At 34.3% G+C, this 15,826-nt stretch overlaps 1 protein-coding gene across 1 annotated transcript; it reads left to right on the plus strand.

Annotated features, from left to right (window-relative positions):
* The first annotated feature begins 11,351 nt into the window (after positions 1–11,351).
* LOC110935465 (dnaJ homolog subfamily B member 7) lies at positions 11,352–14,109 on the plus strand. The gene is made up of 6 exons (XM_022177845.2): positions 11,352–11,654; positions 11,740–11,833; positions 11,982–12,049; positions 12,210–12,266; positions 13,533–13,751; positions 13,839–14,109. The coding sequence occupies exons 1-6, from the start codon at positions 11,559–11,561 to the stop codon at positions 13,944–13,946; spliced, it is 642 nt and encodes a 213-aa protein (XP_022033537.1). The 5' UTR covers positions 11,352–11,558; the 3' UTR covers positions 13,947–14,109.
* The last annotated feature ends 1,717 nt before the right edge of the window (positions 14,110–15,826 follow it).

Below are 15,826 nucleotides of genomic sequence, written 5' to 3' on the forward strand. Positions count from 1 at the left end.
GGAATTTATTTATGATACTAATTTTACTCGTTACCCACTTACCCTCGTGAATGACATTTATCCCATCTTGATTTTTCTTTTCTGTTAAGGTTTAACCAATAATAACAACCAGTGTTTGGTGGTGTACAATCTCATCAGCAATATAGTTTAATTGACACAGAATAATTTCTTATCGTCTAAAATGTCTTTTCATGAACCAACCAGTGGCAAGCTAGATAAATCACTTGGCATTGTTGATGTGCCAAGTGGACTTCAATGTCATCTTTAACTTCTACTTTATCATACATCACATTCATTTATTTATTAGGTTTGGATGTGTTGCATCTCTTATATGTTCTAAACACCTCATTCACATCACATATATTTATGACACAACCATATATCACCGTTTTGAGAAAACAAACATGACCCTTATTTAACAGTTGCTAAACAGCTGCTAGTACGACCGGGTACTATCTCAGAGTCCTTAAAACTATCTACTATAATTTGATGTAGAGTCTTCCTACTCCTGCTCATACTCGGGGGGGGGGGGGGGGGGTTATTGCACGGACCTCCCGGCCGCTGGAGTGATCCCACTCCACAAGCTAGCAACGTCCCAATGCTGCCTGGCGGTGAATACCCCATCCCGAGCTGAGTCCGTTTCCCTCTGGGAAGAAGGTGGCAGAATACCCCCTGCCTGGACTCGAACCCGGGTCTCTGTGAAGAGTAGAGGTGGGACTGGCCAACTGGGACACCCCAGTTGGTTACTCCTGCTCATACTCATGCTTCAAAAACAACTACTGACAACACCCGACAGGGTATTGTGAACTCGGGATTTTCCTATACTAGAGTGTTCTCTTGTATTTTTGGTATACCTAAAGAAGGAACTGTGAGTTTTATTTGCAAAGGTGATTGGACGGTGGAAGTTTCTTTTTGGTCGACCATGAATGAGAATGTCGTTCTTGCTAACCTGGTTGTTTAGTTTACGAAAAACTTTGTATGTTTAGATTTATATGTTATAATATTAATATAATTAATTCAGATGTTTTACTCGTTTTTCTCGTATAACTTTTTAACTGTATCGATTTATAAAATTAAAATATACTATTAAGACGAACTTATTTTTCTCTACGTTGTTACGCCCTAATACATTTTTTTTTGACAAAAAGTCGCAGTGGAAATTCCATACCACAAAATTTCTTTCATTTTAAACGTCTTGACTTACTTGAAGTTAATTTTTAAAGTGACGCTGTTACACTGAATACTCCCATCGAACTTATTTACAAATAGAAACATAAATTATATTTATGACATTACTTATTCAAACACTCCCGTACAATCTAACTTGAGACTCGGTCTTCAATCTTCACTTCTCAGTAATCCTTCGTGACTCATACAACCTGCATTCACACATACATTCATAACATTAGCACGCATTATATAAACAAGATTCAATCTCGTACAATTCCTATTTCGTTATCTTCCTAACTTTAAACATTCCATACGCGTATGCATTACCAAGTGGGGCTTCAATAATGCACCTGCAATGCTTTTCATTCTCAAGGCACGCTGTTAATAACGTTATTACTTAACACATCTAAATCATGGCTACATATATTCCTATATGCATACATACACATCTATGTACATACACACCTTCCTATATTTCTACGTACATACGTACACTTATACGTACCTTTATACATACATATATACACCTTCACATTCGTACCTACATCCCTACATACACATTCAAGATCTTACATATCACCACATACACATATATTAATTACATGGGACCTAAACTTAGATTTATAGCCCAAAAACATTAAAGGCACGATCAAAACCATGATTGGGAGATCCACCGTAGTCCACGGTTAACATACCGAAACCTACGTTCCAAAAATTGACTTAAATAACAAATTTCAGCATTTTGGACATGGGGAGGGCGTCGGCGACGGCCCTTAGATTTACGCGTAGCCCAAACTCTCCGTGGACAACAAAATAAGGCGTCGGCAAAACTGCATTTTCCATGAGGCGTCGGCGACGGCCCCTATGGGCGTCGGCGACGGCCTCTAGTTTTGCCATTTTCTTGCTGTGTTGTTTTCGTCGTTCGTACGCACTAAAACTTGCGTAACTTTTGATCCGTTTATCCGTTTAACCTCCCGTTTCTTCCTACATGCTTCTAATTTCACATTCTATCATATGGGCTTGGAATCCCATATCCGATTTAAGGAAATTCCTATCTTACACGCTTCCGGCTCATTATTCTTTTCCTAACTATTTGACCCGTTCGTGCTTTTACCAACGTAATCTGATTATTTGACCCCAATGTCATATGAACTTAATGATTTTATTTTCGACTATCATAAAAGGTTAAATTCTCGGATGTCTTGCGTCCTCTTAACCCATTTTCGCTCAAAGGCTTATTTTGACCCGTTATGGGTATTTGCGCATTAAATGGTCTATGACATATAAAACTCTATACTTCGCTTTTATACTTAACCAAGACATTACTCTAATCAAATAGTTCGTTTCCAAACGACTTTTAAGGTCATTTGGCCGAAATACCCATCAAGGGCGTTTTTGTCAATTTGGCCCTATCCTTAACAACAAAGGACTTCCTTGCCTAAGTAACCAATCCTACTACTTAGCTACAATTCTTAATCACACATACCTTACTCGGATTAAAGCTAAGATTCGTTTAATACTTCATCGATATCATACAAATTCATTCCTATTTGACCTCAATTATCATACTAATTAGATTGCATATAACTTTACATAAACAACTAAGAAGTAATTATGGAAATTACTTACCTTGTGCATCCGTGCTCGTAATCGCTTCCTTGCCTCATCTTGACCCGTTAGCCTTCCATGCTTGGTCCATGCTAGTGTGGTTCCTATCCTTTCATGTCGTCATGCCATAATAATGTTAGCATTCATGCTCATTCATATTAATACACATTTTTCAACTCTTATCTACATTGACTTTTACTAACACGAATACGACATGATTTGTCAACCACATTGTTCAATATCTTCAAATCCAAATTCGTTATCACACATAACACATAATTGGTCTAACACATATTCCATGATCTCTCGATTTCTATATTTGTGTCAAAATGCCTATCCATGCTATAAATTCTTGGTTGACTTTCAGAAAGTCAACCTTCTAGCATATAACTTCTAACTTTTGAACACGCATTCATATTGATATAGTAGACCATATTAATGACGTGATATTCATTTCATACGTAATGTTGTATGACACATACAACTACATGATCACCTAGTCACATACACAATACACACATATTCAATTCACACATACTTATACTTTCATAATTCTATATTCGACAACCACACCCTATAAGAATCAACTTAACATAATCGTAACATCATCCTTGCTAGTAAGGTCATATGCTATACATTTAGTACACGCTCACTTTTAGCCTCATTTAAGGGATTAGTAGACCACATAGCAAACCTCACCCGTTCAAACACAATGTACAAGCTCCTAATGCATAAACTTGACTCACACATACATTCAACCCGAATCCTTATACAAGTTCCATTTTGAGCACATTCTTCAAGTTAGTAAACTACTAATCATATCATTATCCTATTCTCATTCGCATATGTCACGCCATTTCATACAATCTCACATCTTAACTTCATTTAGACATTTCATCATACACTTGGGGGGTATTTGTTTTTTGTGAAAAGTACTTCTGGACCTCTTATGTCTGCCCCACGCAGACCACGCGCAGACTTATGATTCTGCAGAGTGTTTGTTTTTTGGAAGTGATTTCATTAAAAAGGTCTTTTAGACCTCTTCTCCAAGAAGATGTGGACTCCCCTCTTCTCATCTCTTCTAATCTCTTCTTCTTCTGCTGCTGTTCTTTCAAAAAAAGAGTTCACAAAACCCTAGCATCCTTCTCCCAGCCGTCACCTCCACCTCCCCCGTCGTCACCTCCACTTCCTCCGCCACCACCACATCCCCGTCACCTCCACCTCCTCCGTCACATCCAAGGAGGAAACAGACAGGCAGTCAACAGAACATGATGAGCTGTGATTTTAACCAAAGTGACATACAGAGCGGTGAGTCTGCTTTTATAGAAAAACATCGATATGCACGTGAGATTAGGGGAGAGGTAGTTCAACTGATATGTAATCTAAGACCAATTTTGAATATTCCATTATTTGGGTCAATTTTACATGATTTAATTATAAAAATTGTGTGATGTGTTTATTAATTAATAACGTTTATTATTTTATGTTTGAATTCAACTTTTTTTCCAGTTATGTACGAGTACAACAAGATAAGTATTATTCACTGCCAATATCACACAATTATTATGATTATCAAAACTATGATATGGTTCCGGATTTAATTCAATTAGGAAAATTGGATTTGCTAAACTTTGGTGTTAATTTTTAGAATTGTGGTATTAATTTTTGGTGTTACTCATGCCTGTTATGTTGTTTGATTGTGATAAAATGATAATTAGAACTTGTATGATGTTCAGCAGTTTGTAGAAGTTAAAAAACAAACAGTCTTCTTCTGGCAGACTGCAGAGGTTTGGTCCACCTCTTCTGCTGCAGATGTCTGCAGATGTGGTCCGCAGACTGCAGACATTTTACCTCTGAAAAAACAAACAACACCTTGGTGTGCGTACAACTTCCTAAGCACATAGCACAAGTAGTTTAAGCATGTTCTTCCCAAATTCATCTCTTGAACTATTTTATTCAAGCAATATCACATTGTCATCAATTCTACATCATGTTTACTATCAAAACCTATCATATAACATCTTGTGCAACAACATAATCTTAATATCAAAATTCACATGTTCATCATAATCATTCTCACGCTCATACACATGGGTTTCATTCTAATTCACTAAGATAACTAAAAATTCGGCCATGATTCTACTTAAACATGATAACATTAGCAAGCATACAACTCATACCCACTCTACTCTATGTGGGTTTTCACTTCCAACATTGATTAGCCAATTTTTAAGCATACATAATGTTCTAGATGGTGATCCTAGTTCAACATCATTCTAATTCCGTATAAACTTATGGATTTTCTTGAACCCTAACATAATCAAGTTCATCAAAATGCCAAATTCTTCTTACCTTAAGCTTTAGTAAGTCTAGATGATCAAGAAATCACCAACATGCATGAGCAATGGCCCATGATTAGGGCTTCAATTGGATGAATTTGTGTGATTAGAAGGGTTCCCCTTCTTCTCGTGGCTCTGGCGTCGAACACACACACACATCTGATGTGTGTGTTTTATTTCTTTGATTTCATTTTTATTAATTCAACTTTCATAACATGTCACCTTTAGCCCCTTAAGTTTAGTGTGGTAATTGTTTAGTCACCAAACTTTATTACTACTATCTAACTTGTATAGGTAACCAAGTTAAATAACATATTTCTCACATTTTATTAATCATGATAACATGCTAACGAATTTAATAATTCAAATTTTGGGGTGTTACATACGTTTTAACCTAAGTTTTGTTAAAAACGGAGTAAGGTCAAATATAATATATATTAGTATATAATATATTAATATTTAACGGTCTCCTATAATAGCCAAGGCTCGTCACCATAATTTATATTTCAAACAACCATTCTACTTGTTACTTAATCGTTTAACAATATACGAAATATAAATTACATATTTCACATGTTTATAACCAGTACATAAACCTTTGGGCTATTACACTATATGTCTCATATAAGCCTATACGGGGGACTTGTATGTGACGTATAGCCCACCCACTAGATAATAGGTCTATACGAGGAACCTATACGTCCCGTATAGACATATATATGAGACGTGCAGACCAAGCATCAGACAAAAACTAAAATAGACAATTATAAGTCTGACTTTTAAGATGAGACATATTCGTTACGTACATTCCTATATGTGACATCGAGGTGTTGAATTAACTTGGGAGTGTATGAGTAGATTCACCCTTTTGATATCATATACACCCATTTTGTTCTATATCTATTTAGTTAATATTTGATCATCCAAACACTCAAAACCGTGTATATACTCTATGCACATAAATTAAACATTAAACAATCTTAATAAGCTATATCGTGTCCCAAAAAAGATATTTAGAAACGTTTATGAAATTTTCTTTTTAAACGTCAAACTTAAATTAATGAATAAGTTATCAATAGGCATCATCAATTGGTTTGATTTTGGATGGTCTAGATGGATGGCTACATCCCAATTTGCAAGTATTAAATCACATACTTGATATTTGCTTTATTTTATTTTGTTTTTGACCATAAAAAATGTCTACTTTTATGTCACTTTAGTCTTTTCTAGATTGGCAAGTGGGCTTCCTCTCCCTTCTCTAATCTCCGGTGTGGGGAATGGCATGGGCCCGGTCTTCTTCAAGTGGGCTTCTTTTCTCTTCTATTTATTTTTTCTTTTCATTGTTTAGGGTGAGATATCACTTTCTCACGTTTCATTTTATTATCATCTAGAAAGCTCTCTTTTTTATTCCTCTTTTTTCTTTCTCTTTTTTTTTCTATGAATTACTTCGCACATATAATTATTATTACATCTATGATTTATGAAGTTAGTGGGACTAGTTATTTTGTAAACTAGATTTTTTCCTAGTTAAATCGTATCTCAATAATAGCCATCAATGTTTATACGCAAATTTTAATGTCACAAAATTTACATGTATAGTCAATAAATGTATAAGTTTCATACAAATTTCTACTTTTACTTATATGTTGACACATAAAGTCAACATGAAGTAAAAGCGTATATTTTTTGATATTGTACAAACATAACTTGATTAGACTGAAGTATCAACAAATACTTGTTTTTATTATTTTCTTTTTAAAATTTGTTAATTTTATTATTTTGATAGTATTAGCCATTTATTTTGTGTCGTATTTATTAAGTAATAAAATAATCCTTAATTATAAAAGTGTCCCGGAACCACATAGGCCAAAAGTCATTTCACACATTTAGTTCCCGATTTTATAACATTCTTAAAAATATTTACACTTTCAAATCATTCTACTAGTTACATGTACTTTTAACAATCAGATTGTTTTCCATCATCACTTTGGTTGGATGGTAAAAGCTTTATGCTTGTCGCAAAAACTCATATAACTTGTAATGCTTTGCTAGTAAAGTAATCTATACAAATCAAAATATTGTATAAAAAGTGCAAATATTATCTAGATTAATGTTAATAAAAAATACATACTCTTGTAATTTAATTAGCCAAATACTATATTTACAATGAATTAAATAAAAAACATGTGTGTACAAATCATTATAGCACATAATGTACAATTCATTAATGACAAAGTTTTAACTTTTAACCTAATCATATACTATATTATAATCTTTTTGTTTAATTAAGAGTCGAAAATAATGGAATATAGTTAAAATATTAGTTATAATTTTATAAAAAAAAAAGTTAGTTAACATCTATACAATATAATAAAAGAAACCTGATTTGTGACACATGTCATTCAATGAGGGCATCAATTATTTATTGATAAATTTTAAATTTTGAATTTTAAATTAAAAAGATTTAAATATTATATTAGAATTTTATTTTGATAAATTTTGTTATTTATTATTATTATTATTTTTTTTGAAAACATTCGGATATAAATTTGAAAGATTGAGATCGGTAATTAAACAAAATATGAATTTGTATATTGATTGGAAACATTCGGTCGGATATGTCTTAAAATCTGGATAAGATTATTCTTAGTTTGAAAATTAGTTTATACATAATGTATATCAAGATTTGAAAAATAGAATAATTTCTAACATCTACCACTTAAACCCTCTTTCAAGTGAAATAGATTCTACTTTTAATTTTTAGGTAAATGAGATAAACCATTGTTTCTCATCAGATCTTATAAATCACAAAAACCCCTTAGACAAAACCTCTTAAAACTTCACACTATAATTGCACTCATAAACCTTCCACCACCAATCTTATTCTATTTCTGTTTATGGTTCATCTGTTTACAACCCGACGTCGTATCATCCGATATCGCCACCCTACTACGGCTCAGTTCCGCCGTCGTCGAAAACACACGCCGATGGAATATTCCCGATCCGTCACCGTGTAACTGGAACGGAGTGAAGTGTGATAACGTCACCAACCGTGTAAATGTAACTATTTTATTACTTAGTATATAAAATTATATTTATTCAACCCGTGTAATACACGGGGTTTTAACCTAGTTATTTATAAACTTTAAAAACGTATATTTTTCTTGTTAAATGTTTTAGATTTTTAAATACGATAGTCAGTATGTAAACTATACAAATATTTTACAAACTCTAGCTAGTCTCTATCAACCTAGGAAGCGCAACATTTGTATCAATTCCTCATTTAGATATGCAAGAGATAATGTAATGAAAGTCATATTAATAAGCAACTCACGGATTACATTTTTTTTTTTAAGGGAAACTTCATTAATACCGGTCGGCCTGACCAAAAAACGTAGGACCACACCAAACACCACTTACAACATATACATGGGGCACTTACACCATTCTTTCCAATCTAAATTATAAAATCTAAACCTATTTTTAAGCCAAAAAAAGCTAAGAGACTTCACTTCCCCTAAGATCTCATCCCAATTACCTCTACCACATGGGCGGATCTTAGTGGAGCCGTGGCAGGGCCACGGCCCTGGCAAGTTTTTCGGCCGTAGTGCTAATTTTCCGCATTTTGATCGAAATTTTGTATATATACTATGTTCGGCCCTGGCAAGTTTTTCGGCCGTAGTGCTAATTTTAGTGTCCGTGTCTTTCGGCCCTGGCAGGTTCAACGGGCAAGATCCGCCACTGCTCTACCATTAGAAAAAATCTTCAAGTTCCTTGATTTCCATAAGCACCAACATGTCACTGACACTAACCCACGGATGATATCCTTATATTTCCGATTCCCCCCAATACTTTTGTGAACATCCAACAGGTCCGCGAATGAAAAGACTTATATTGGAGGGATTTTAGCCCACTGAGTTATTCCGTTCCAGACCCGCATCGACGCAAAGCATGCCGTGAAGAGATGATCCACGGTTTCGGACTCCTCCCCACGGAAAACACAATCTAACGGGCCAACCGAAACATTTCTTCTTTCCAGGGCTTGCTTAGTTGGAATCCGATCTAGCGTCGTTCTCCAGATAAAAATGTTACATTTTAAAGGTAACCACATAATAAGTTGTCTTAATAAGTAATATCAAATAAAGTGGTGCAACCCCCCCCCCCCCCCCCCCCCCCGGAAAAGGTATTATAAACTTGCTAGTTTTAGTGTAAACGTCAAAGCTAAAATAATTAAAAAATTGTGAATATGCAAAAACTGGTTTGATTTTGGGTAGTCTAAATCAGTTACGATGGTTACATCCCATTTTGCATGTTTTCAGTCACATATATGGTTTTTTTTTGTGATTTATTTTATTTTCCACATAAAAATAAAAAGGTCACTTTTCTAAACTGACAAGTTTCTACTGTGTAGGATGGGCCCCATATTCTTCAAGTGGGCTTCTTTAGGCTTCTATTTGTTTTTCTTTTCACGTTTTATTTGTTTAACATTTTGAAAGCCACTTGTTTCAAGAATAATAATACATTTCCTTTTCTGTTAATTACTATTTACATCATGATTCAAGTTGGTGGGATTAGACATTAGTGATTCTGTAAATAGTGTTTTTTTCACATTGAATCATAAACCAAGAACAACCAGATTTAAGGATATATTTTAGGAATAACTGGTACGTGCCGGAACTCGATGACCAAAAGAGAAAACCAATAAAATAAAGTTGTGATACACCTCTAAAACGGTATCGAAACATTCTTTTACGCTTATTGAAAAACCATATAACCAAATACCGATACCGGCTTCGATAATACCAATATCAATCGAACTGCATTTAAAAACCGTTAATATCATATTAATTTTATTTAAAAATATGAAAGAAATACTACTCTTAATAAACTGGTATTATCAAAACTTACAACATAATAAACTATTTAATTAAATATATGTCCCATTTTGAATATTTTATGTTGTAATCATTTTGATATTAATTCTGTAACCATTTACTTATACCCATGAACTATTTTTTCGGTAACCATTTAAATATCCTAGCCTATTTACCACCGGCCCACCTTCAAACCAACCTAAATAATATTAATTTCTTTTAAAATTCTCTCTATTTCTTTCACTCAAACAAATAACGCAGTCAATTTTTTGATCTAGTTGCATTTAACCTCTTAAATGCTACCTATTTAACCCACCCACCTCCGTCGATGTCGTAACCACCACCGTCATCGTCACCGGTAGATGTGTCGAACTCATTTCCACGGACCGTAGATAATAGCCGCGAACCTTGTTGGTTCATATTAAAACTACACATTTTTCCAGGACCATGGACTCGGTATTCGGGTTTTACCGGCCTTTATTATACCGGACTCGTGTAAACCGGTATAACCGGCCGGTTCATACCGGTATTTAAAACATTGTTTCCCGTTTTGTTTTCTGTTTGCAAAGGTCCATTGGTTTACAATATCTGAAAAAAAATGAAACCACCACTTTTTATTTTTGAATTTGGGACCGTTGTTGTCAGGCCAACAACTAATAGTCGAGATTATTAAAATCCATTATTCCTATATTTTATCATAGTATCTTTATTACATATGTTTTGTCTTTATAGTATACATGAATTTATTTTACTTTTATACTTTATATTCACGTATCATCATAAATGTCTGAATATAAGACTCTTTATACATGTTTATTTTCCCATGCATCTACTTTGTTGTATTTACAAAACATGTCAAATTTGTAAAGAGTATTATAAGAAACAAAATATATATTTTCTAATTCTCTCTCTAAATGGTGTTAATTATATCATGACAAGAGTATGTGAGGGAAGGGCTGGCGACGGTGTTGCCGCGCAATGAGGAAGGGCTAGCGGTGAGGGAAGGGCTGGCGATGATGTTGTCGCACGAGAAAGCCCACCCCGTTCACCCTTAATCATGCTAACTCTTATACACTATTTAAAATATCTACAATCACCAAGTAATTATAACTATAATTACCTTAAAATACAAAAGATGATTAAAAAAACAAACAGTAATCTATATCAACCTAGGAATCGCTATTAAACAACCGAAGTTTCTGGACATGAGTGGGTCCCAACCTCAAAATATCTTAAATCCCAATTCAACGCCCACCGTTGATCTCTTCTGATCCAACCGTCCATTCCCCAGTTGCCGTCTTTTTGTACACACTTTTCTGCAACTAGACATTATTATATTTATACTTTCTTTCTCGACTGTTCTTGCGGCATTCACCGTCTTTAATTTAATTAATTGTTCAATTCATGGATGGTGGTGGGTTCGCTGCTTCTTCTTCTTCTTTATCCCCACTTTGACTTTTCTTGGTCAAACTCTGTGGCGCCATTTAACCCACTTCCTATTTCAAGATTCATTCACAATTTGTCGACAAAACTTAACAACTGATTCATTTGAATATTTGGTTTCAAAATGGGTGCAAAAAGCAACGATTTTTATCAGGTTTTGGGGCTGGAAAAGGGTTGCACTGAAGCAGAGCTCAAGAATGCTTACAAAAAGCTTGCACTGGTAACCAATATTGATCTGAAATAAGTTGTATATTTTAGTGTTTGATCCCAGTTGCTTTTTTTTTAATATGATCATTGGGTTATAGAGATGGCATCCAGATCGTTGTTCTGCATTGGGTAACTTGAAGCATGTGGAAGAAGCAAAGAAGAAGTTTCAGGCGATTCAAGAAGCATATTCTGGTAATTAATTAATTATATTAACAATATTTAGCTTTGTTAATAATGGTGTTATATCTTGAATGATCTTTCTTTTTCTTTTTATATTGTGTACAGATCTTTGTTGTTAATAAGTTGTTGACTAGTTGCAATTTTGTGTTTCATATCATAGTACTTTCAAATGCCGACAAAAGATTTATGTATGATGTTGGAGTTTATGACAGTGATGATGACGAAAATGTAAGTTCCCAGTAAAAGGATTTCATACACAATAATATGATGTGTGCCTTGCCACGTAGGCAGGCCAAGGCATGGTCATGATTTGAATTAAAATAACATTTTTTTTTTTTTTTTATAAAAAGTTATGTTTGTTACTTATTTGTGTTGATAATTGATACAGGGGATGGCTGATTTCTTGAGTGAAATGGCAGATATGATGAGTCAAAACAAGCCTACTGTAAGTTTCTTGTTCATGATCATTTTCTATATCCTGCATCTGCTACATGTAAGATTCAACAGGGTTATCACACAAAAGTGTAATAAACTTTCGCATTTTTGTCATTGCGTATGACGAATGACTTTTAACCTATAAGATGAAGCTTAATAGTTGAGAGGACCGTTAACCGTTAGGGTCAGGGGTATATAAGTCTTATAATTGGCTGGTTTAGTTAAATTAGTTGGGGACTGGGGTCTTTAGTTTATCAGTTTGTTATTGAATTTTGAATGATTTGGTTAGTTAAACATGGGTCGAGTTTATTAATTGTTTAACTAGTGTTTGAGCTTGTTTAGGAGCGGGTCAACGTTCTAGTATTTAATGGGCAAAGGCGTCTCTGAGAATTCACGTACCCTGTTCGAGATTTAAAAAATGTGCCATTCTGTTATGTTTTGTTATTATTTAAAAAAAGATCAAATCAGTATTGGGCTTAATAAACATAATTCCAAGTGGGCTAAATTCTAAACCATAAAAAATGATTTGTAAATGGGCATATATTGGAAGTGGTATGTGTTTACTATTAAAAAAAAAATAACATAAACGTATCAGACTTTTTTTAAATCGCATGCCCCTCAAAATCGTGGGCCTTGTGCGGAGGTCCTCCTCGCACACCATCAAAGCCTCCCATGTTAATGGGTCTTGGTTTTTATTTCGTTCAAGTTAACTTTTGGGATCTTCATTTAATAAATAAAGAGTCGATCTTGTTAGATTAGATCAATAAATATAGTTCATTAAGTTTAACAACAAAAATAGTTAAAGTTTGGGACAATAGACTATAATACAACCAATGTTGGCATAAGGATTAAGAATACCAAATGTGTTAGTACCTGTAAAGTGCAACTTGGGGCACGAACCGTTGCGTGTAGGCGGTTAGACATTAGTAACAAAAACCTTTAATGAGACTGGTCCAATGGTCCTAAATTAGTTGTCCAAACTTTACATGTGATGGAAGATGCTACAGAATTTAAGTGGTCAGAGAACTCCAGCTTATTGATTGGTCGGTTTCTTGCGTAATGTAGATACTTCCTCTACTTGTTTTGTTTCTACTTTGAATGCAAGCGGCCCGCCCCTGACGTCATCTCAAAACTATTGATATGCCAATGAATATTTGTGGTCCAATACCTGTCTGGGTGAAACTAGATTCTTCTAGGAAACTCTCTTGGCATGTAACTAACTGACATATTAACAAGATCTTGATTTGCAAAATCTAAACATTTGTCGTTTCGACAGGAAAACGGGGGCGAGACGTTTGAGGAACTTAAGGATTTGTTTGAGGAGATGTTTCAAAGTGATATCGAATCACTTAGTTCATCTTCTCAAACGGGAAGCTCGAATTCTTATTCGTCTTTGTTTTCAAGTTGTGGTGAAAGCTCGGGGTCCCACAAACGAGGTTCCTCGGAGATGTTAAACGTCAAGGTTGAAGACGATTTTCAAGGGTTTTGCATAGGGGTTGGTACCGAATCTTGAGACTTGTAAATTTTGAATATGATGTTATAAACTCGTAATCTAACAATGTACTTTGTTTAAATTTTGAAGACAAGCGCGCTACCAGCCGGACGGTATGAGGAAAGGGGTCGGGGAAGGAGCGTGAGAAGTACGTCTTCGAGAAAAGGAGCATCGCTTAGAACGAGTGTCCGGTTTTAGTTTTAGATTCAGCAAATTCTGTTTTTCTTTACTTTCCTTCAATGCAATGATGTTGCTAATGGTTTGTAATATTGTTCATTACATTCTATTAATTCTAACAACTCAACATATTCATATATATGTATTAATCCATAACATACGACCAATAGTGTCTATTTTGTCTTTTGTGGTTTTTTTTTTGAACTTTAATGTTTTTCATTTTTATTATAAAACTTTAGATTTTTATAACTTTTCCACAAAAGTTAATATGAGCTTAGTCTTTTTTGTTAGTTTTTGTTTTAGGCTTTTTCTTGGATATGATTGTTCGTTCGGTTCATTTGCAGCCGTACAATAAAACATATCATAGAGTAAATATAAAACTATTAAATTATATTTTAATTTAAGTTGAATAAATTTTGATTATTTTCATTGTAAGAAGTTTTTTCATAACCAACAATATTTTGGGAATTAAGAGAATCCCATCATGCACATGTACATAATGTGCACAATATTGAAGATAAGAAAATTTGAAGGTTATGTAACCACCTTATGTATTATATTCAAAACATCACGATACTCCAATTCTCAACATATTTATGTATTCTTATTTGAACATTCCCTAAAATGGTAATTGGCAGTCACCTACTTACCCGAATAGAATGAGAAATCCTATTCCCGTATTTCATGTTTGGCAATCATTAGGTTTTGGGCTACAAATACAGTTGAGTCAATGAGTTGTACTGGGCCTTTTGGGCTTCATTATGTTATAGATATAGATTATGACTTGAAAACTTTTAAGCCATTTTTGGCTTACAACTTTTAAGTTACAATATTTTAAAAAATTCCGAGTATGTGTTACGACATACATATTTTTATCTAGGTCTCAATATAACTTTTACTCAAATTGACGTGTAGATGGTAATGTACAAGTGATCGAAGCACAGACATGTAAGTTATTAAAGGTCACCTTTTTCGTTATTTTAGCAGTATAATATAACGTTTTATAAAATTCTAAATATATTGTTGTGGCCTACTTATTTTTATCTATGATTCGATGATAGTTTTATTCGAACGGGTCAAATATAGTTGATTTTATCCTTACCCTGAGGAATCCAACTGATACCGTCTGAACATCGGTACCAGTAGTGTATTCGTTTTTATAGTTTTCTTAACGTGGCAATATATAATTAAAAAAACGGAGTTGTATATGCAATAGAATATTTTTTTGTACCTTAAGCTATACTGAGTACCAGCAATGGCGGATACACCTTAACTGGATGGTGGGCCTGTGCCCACTGTACATCCCAAATAGGCCAGGTATTTTGTTTATATTCTTCTGAATTTAGCCCAAGTAAAGAAGCTCAAGTATGAACGCTTGTTAATTGTCTGAACAGACAGCCTAATTGTTTCCCACGGCTCTTCTTTTCTGGTTTCCAACTTCGTAGTTGGTAATTCCGTATTGCAATCGTTCAATCGAGCACGCAACCATGGGTGAAGGATAATGGAGGCCTTGGGATGCCCCAGCTCCCACTGATTATATGCGCGTAATGTTAATTTTACTGAAAATTTGTTTTGTAGTGTAAATATTGGATTTTAAGAGTCCGGCCCCCACGGCCCATCGATTTGGATTTTTAAAGTCTGCCCCCGTCAAGTTTCCTTTCAAGCTCCGCCACTGCACGAAACATCGCCCGTCAAACGTTTTCAAAATATGAAAACACGTGAGGACAATTGTAATCAACGTATGCTATTATATTTAAATATTTAATAAACTATGTTATTATATCATCGTCTTTTTTATCAATTGACACGTTTTTTTAACCAACTAGTATTGTGCCCTTGTAAAAAAAAAAATTGTAAGCGTCACTGTCCGAGTAGAGTAAGGGTATCGAAACGAAGCGAAC

This window comes from Helianthus annuus, chromosome 4 (genome assembly GCF_002127325.2).
Source record: "Helianthus annuus cultivar XRQ/B chromosome 4, HanXRQr2.0-SUNRISE, whole genome shotgun sequence".
Lineage (NCBI taxonomy): Eukaryota > Viridiplantae > Streptophyta > Magnoliopsida > Asterales > Asteraceae > Helianthus > Helianthus annuus.

Excerpts from the sequence above, each read along its gene's own strand:
- LOC110935465 (XM_022177845.2), top strand. The coding sequence starts at position 11,559 with ATGGGTGCAAAAAGCAACGATTTTTATCAGGTTTTGGGGCTGGAAAAG. Across the intron at positions 11,834-11,981 it reads GATTCAAGAAGCATATTCTG|TACTTTCAAATGCCGACAAA; the intron begins GTAATTAATTAA and ends TTCATATCATAG. Across the intron at positions 12,267-13,532 it reads TGAGTCAAAACAAGCCTACT|GAAAACGGGGGCGAGACGTT; the intron begins GTAAGTTTCTTG and ends TCGTTTCGACAG.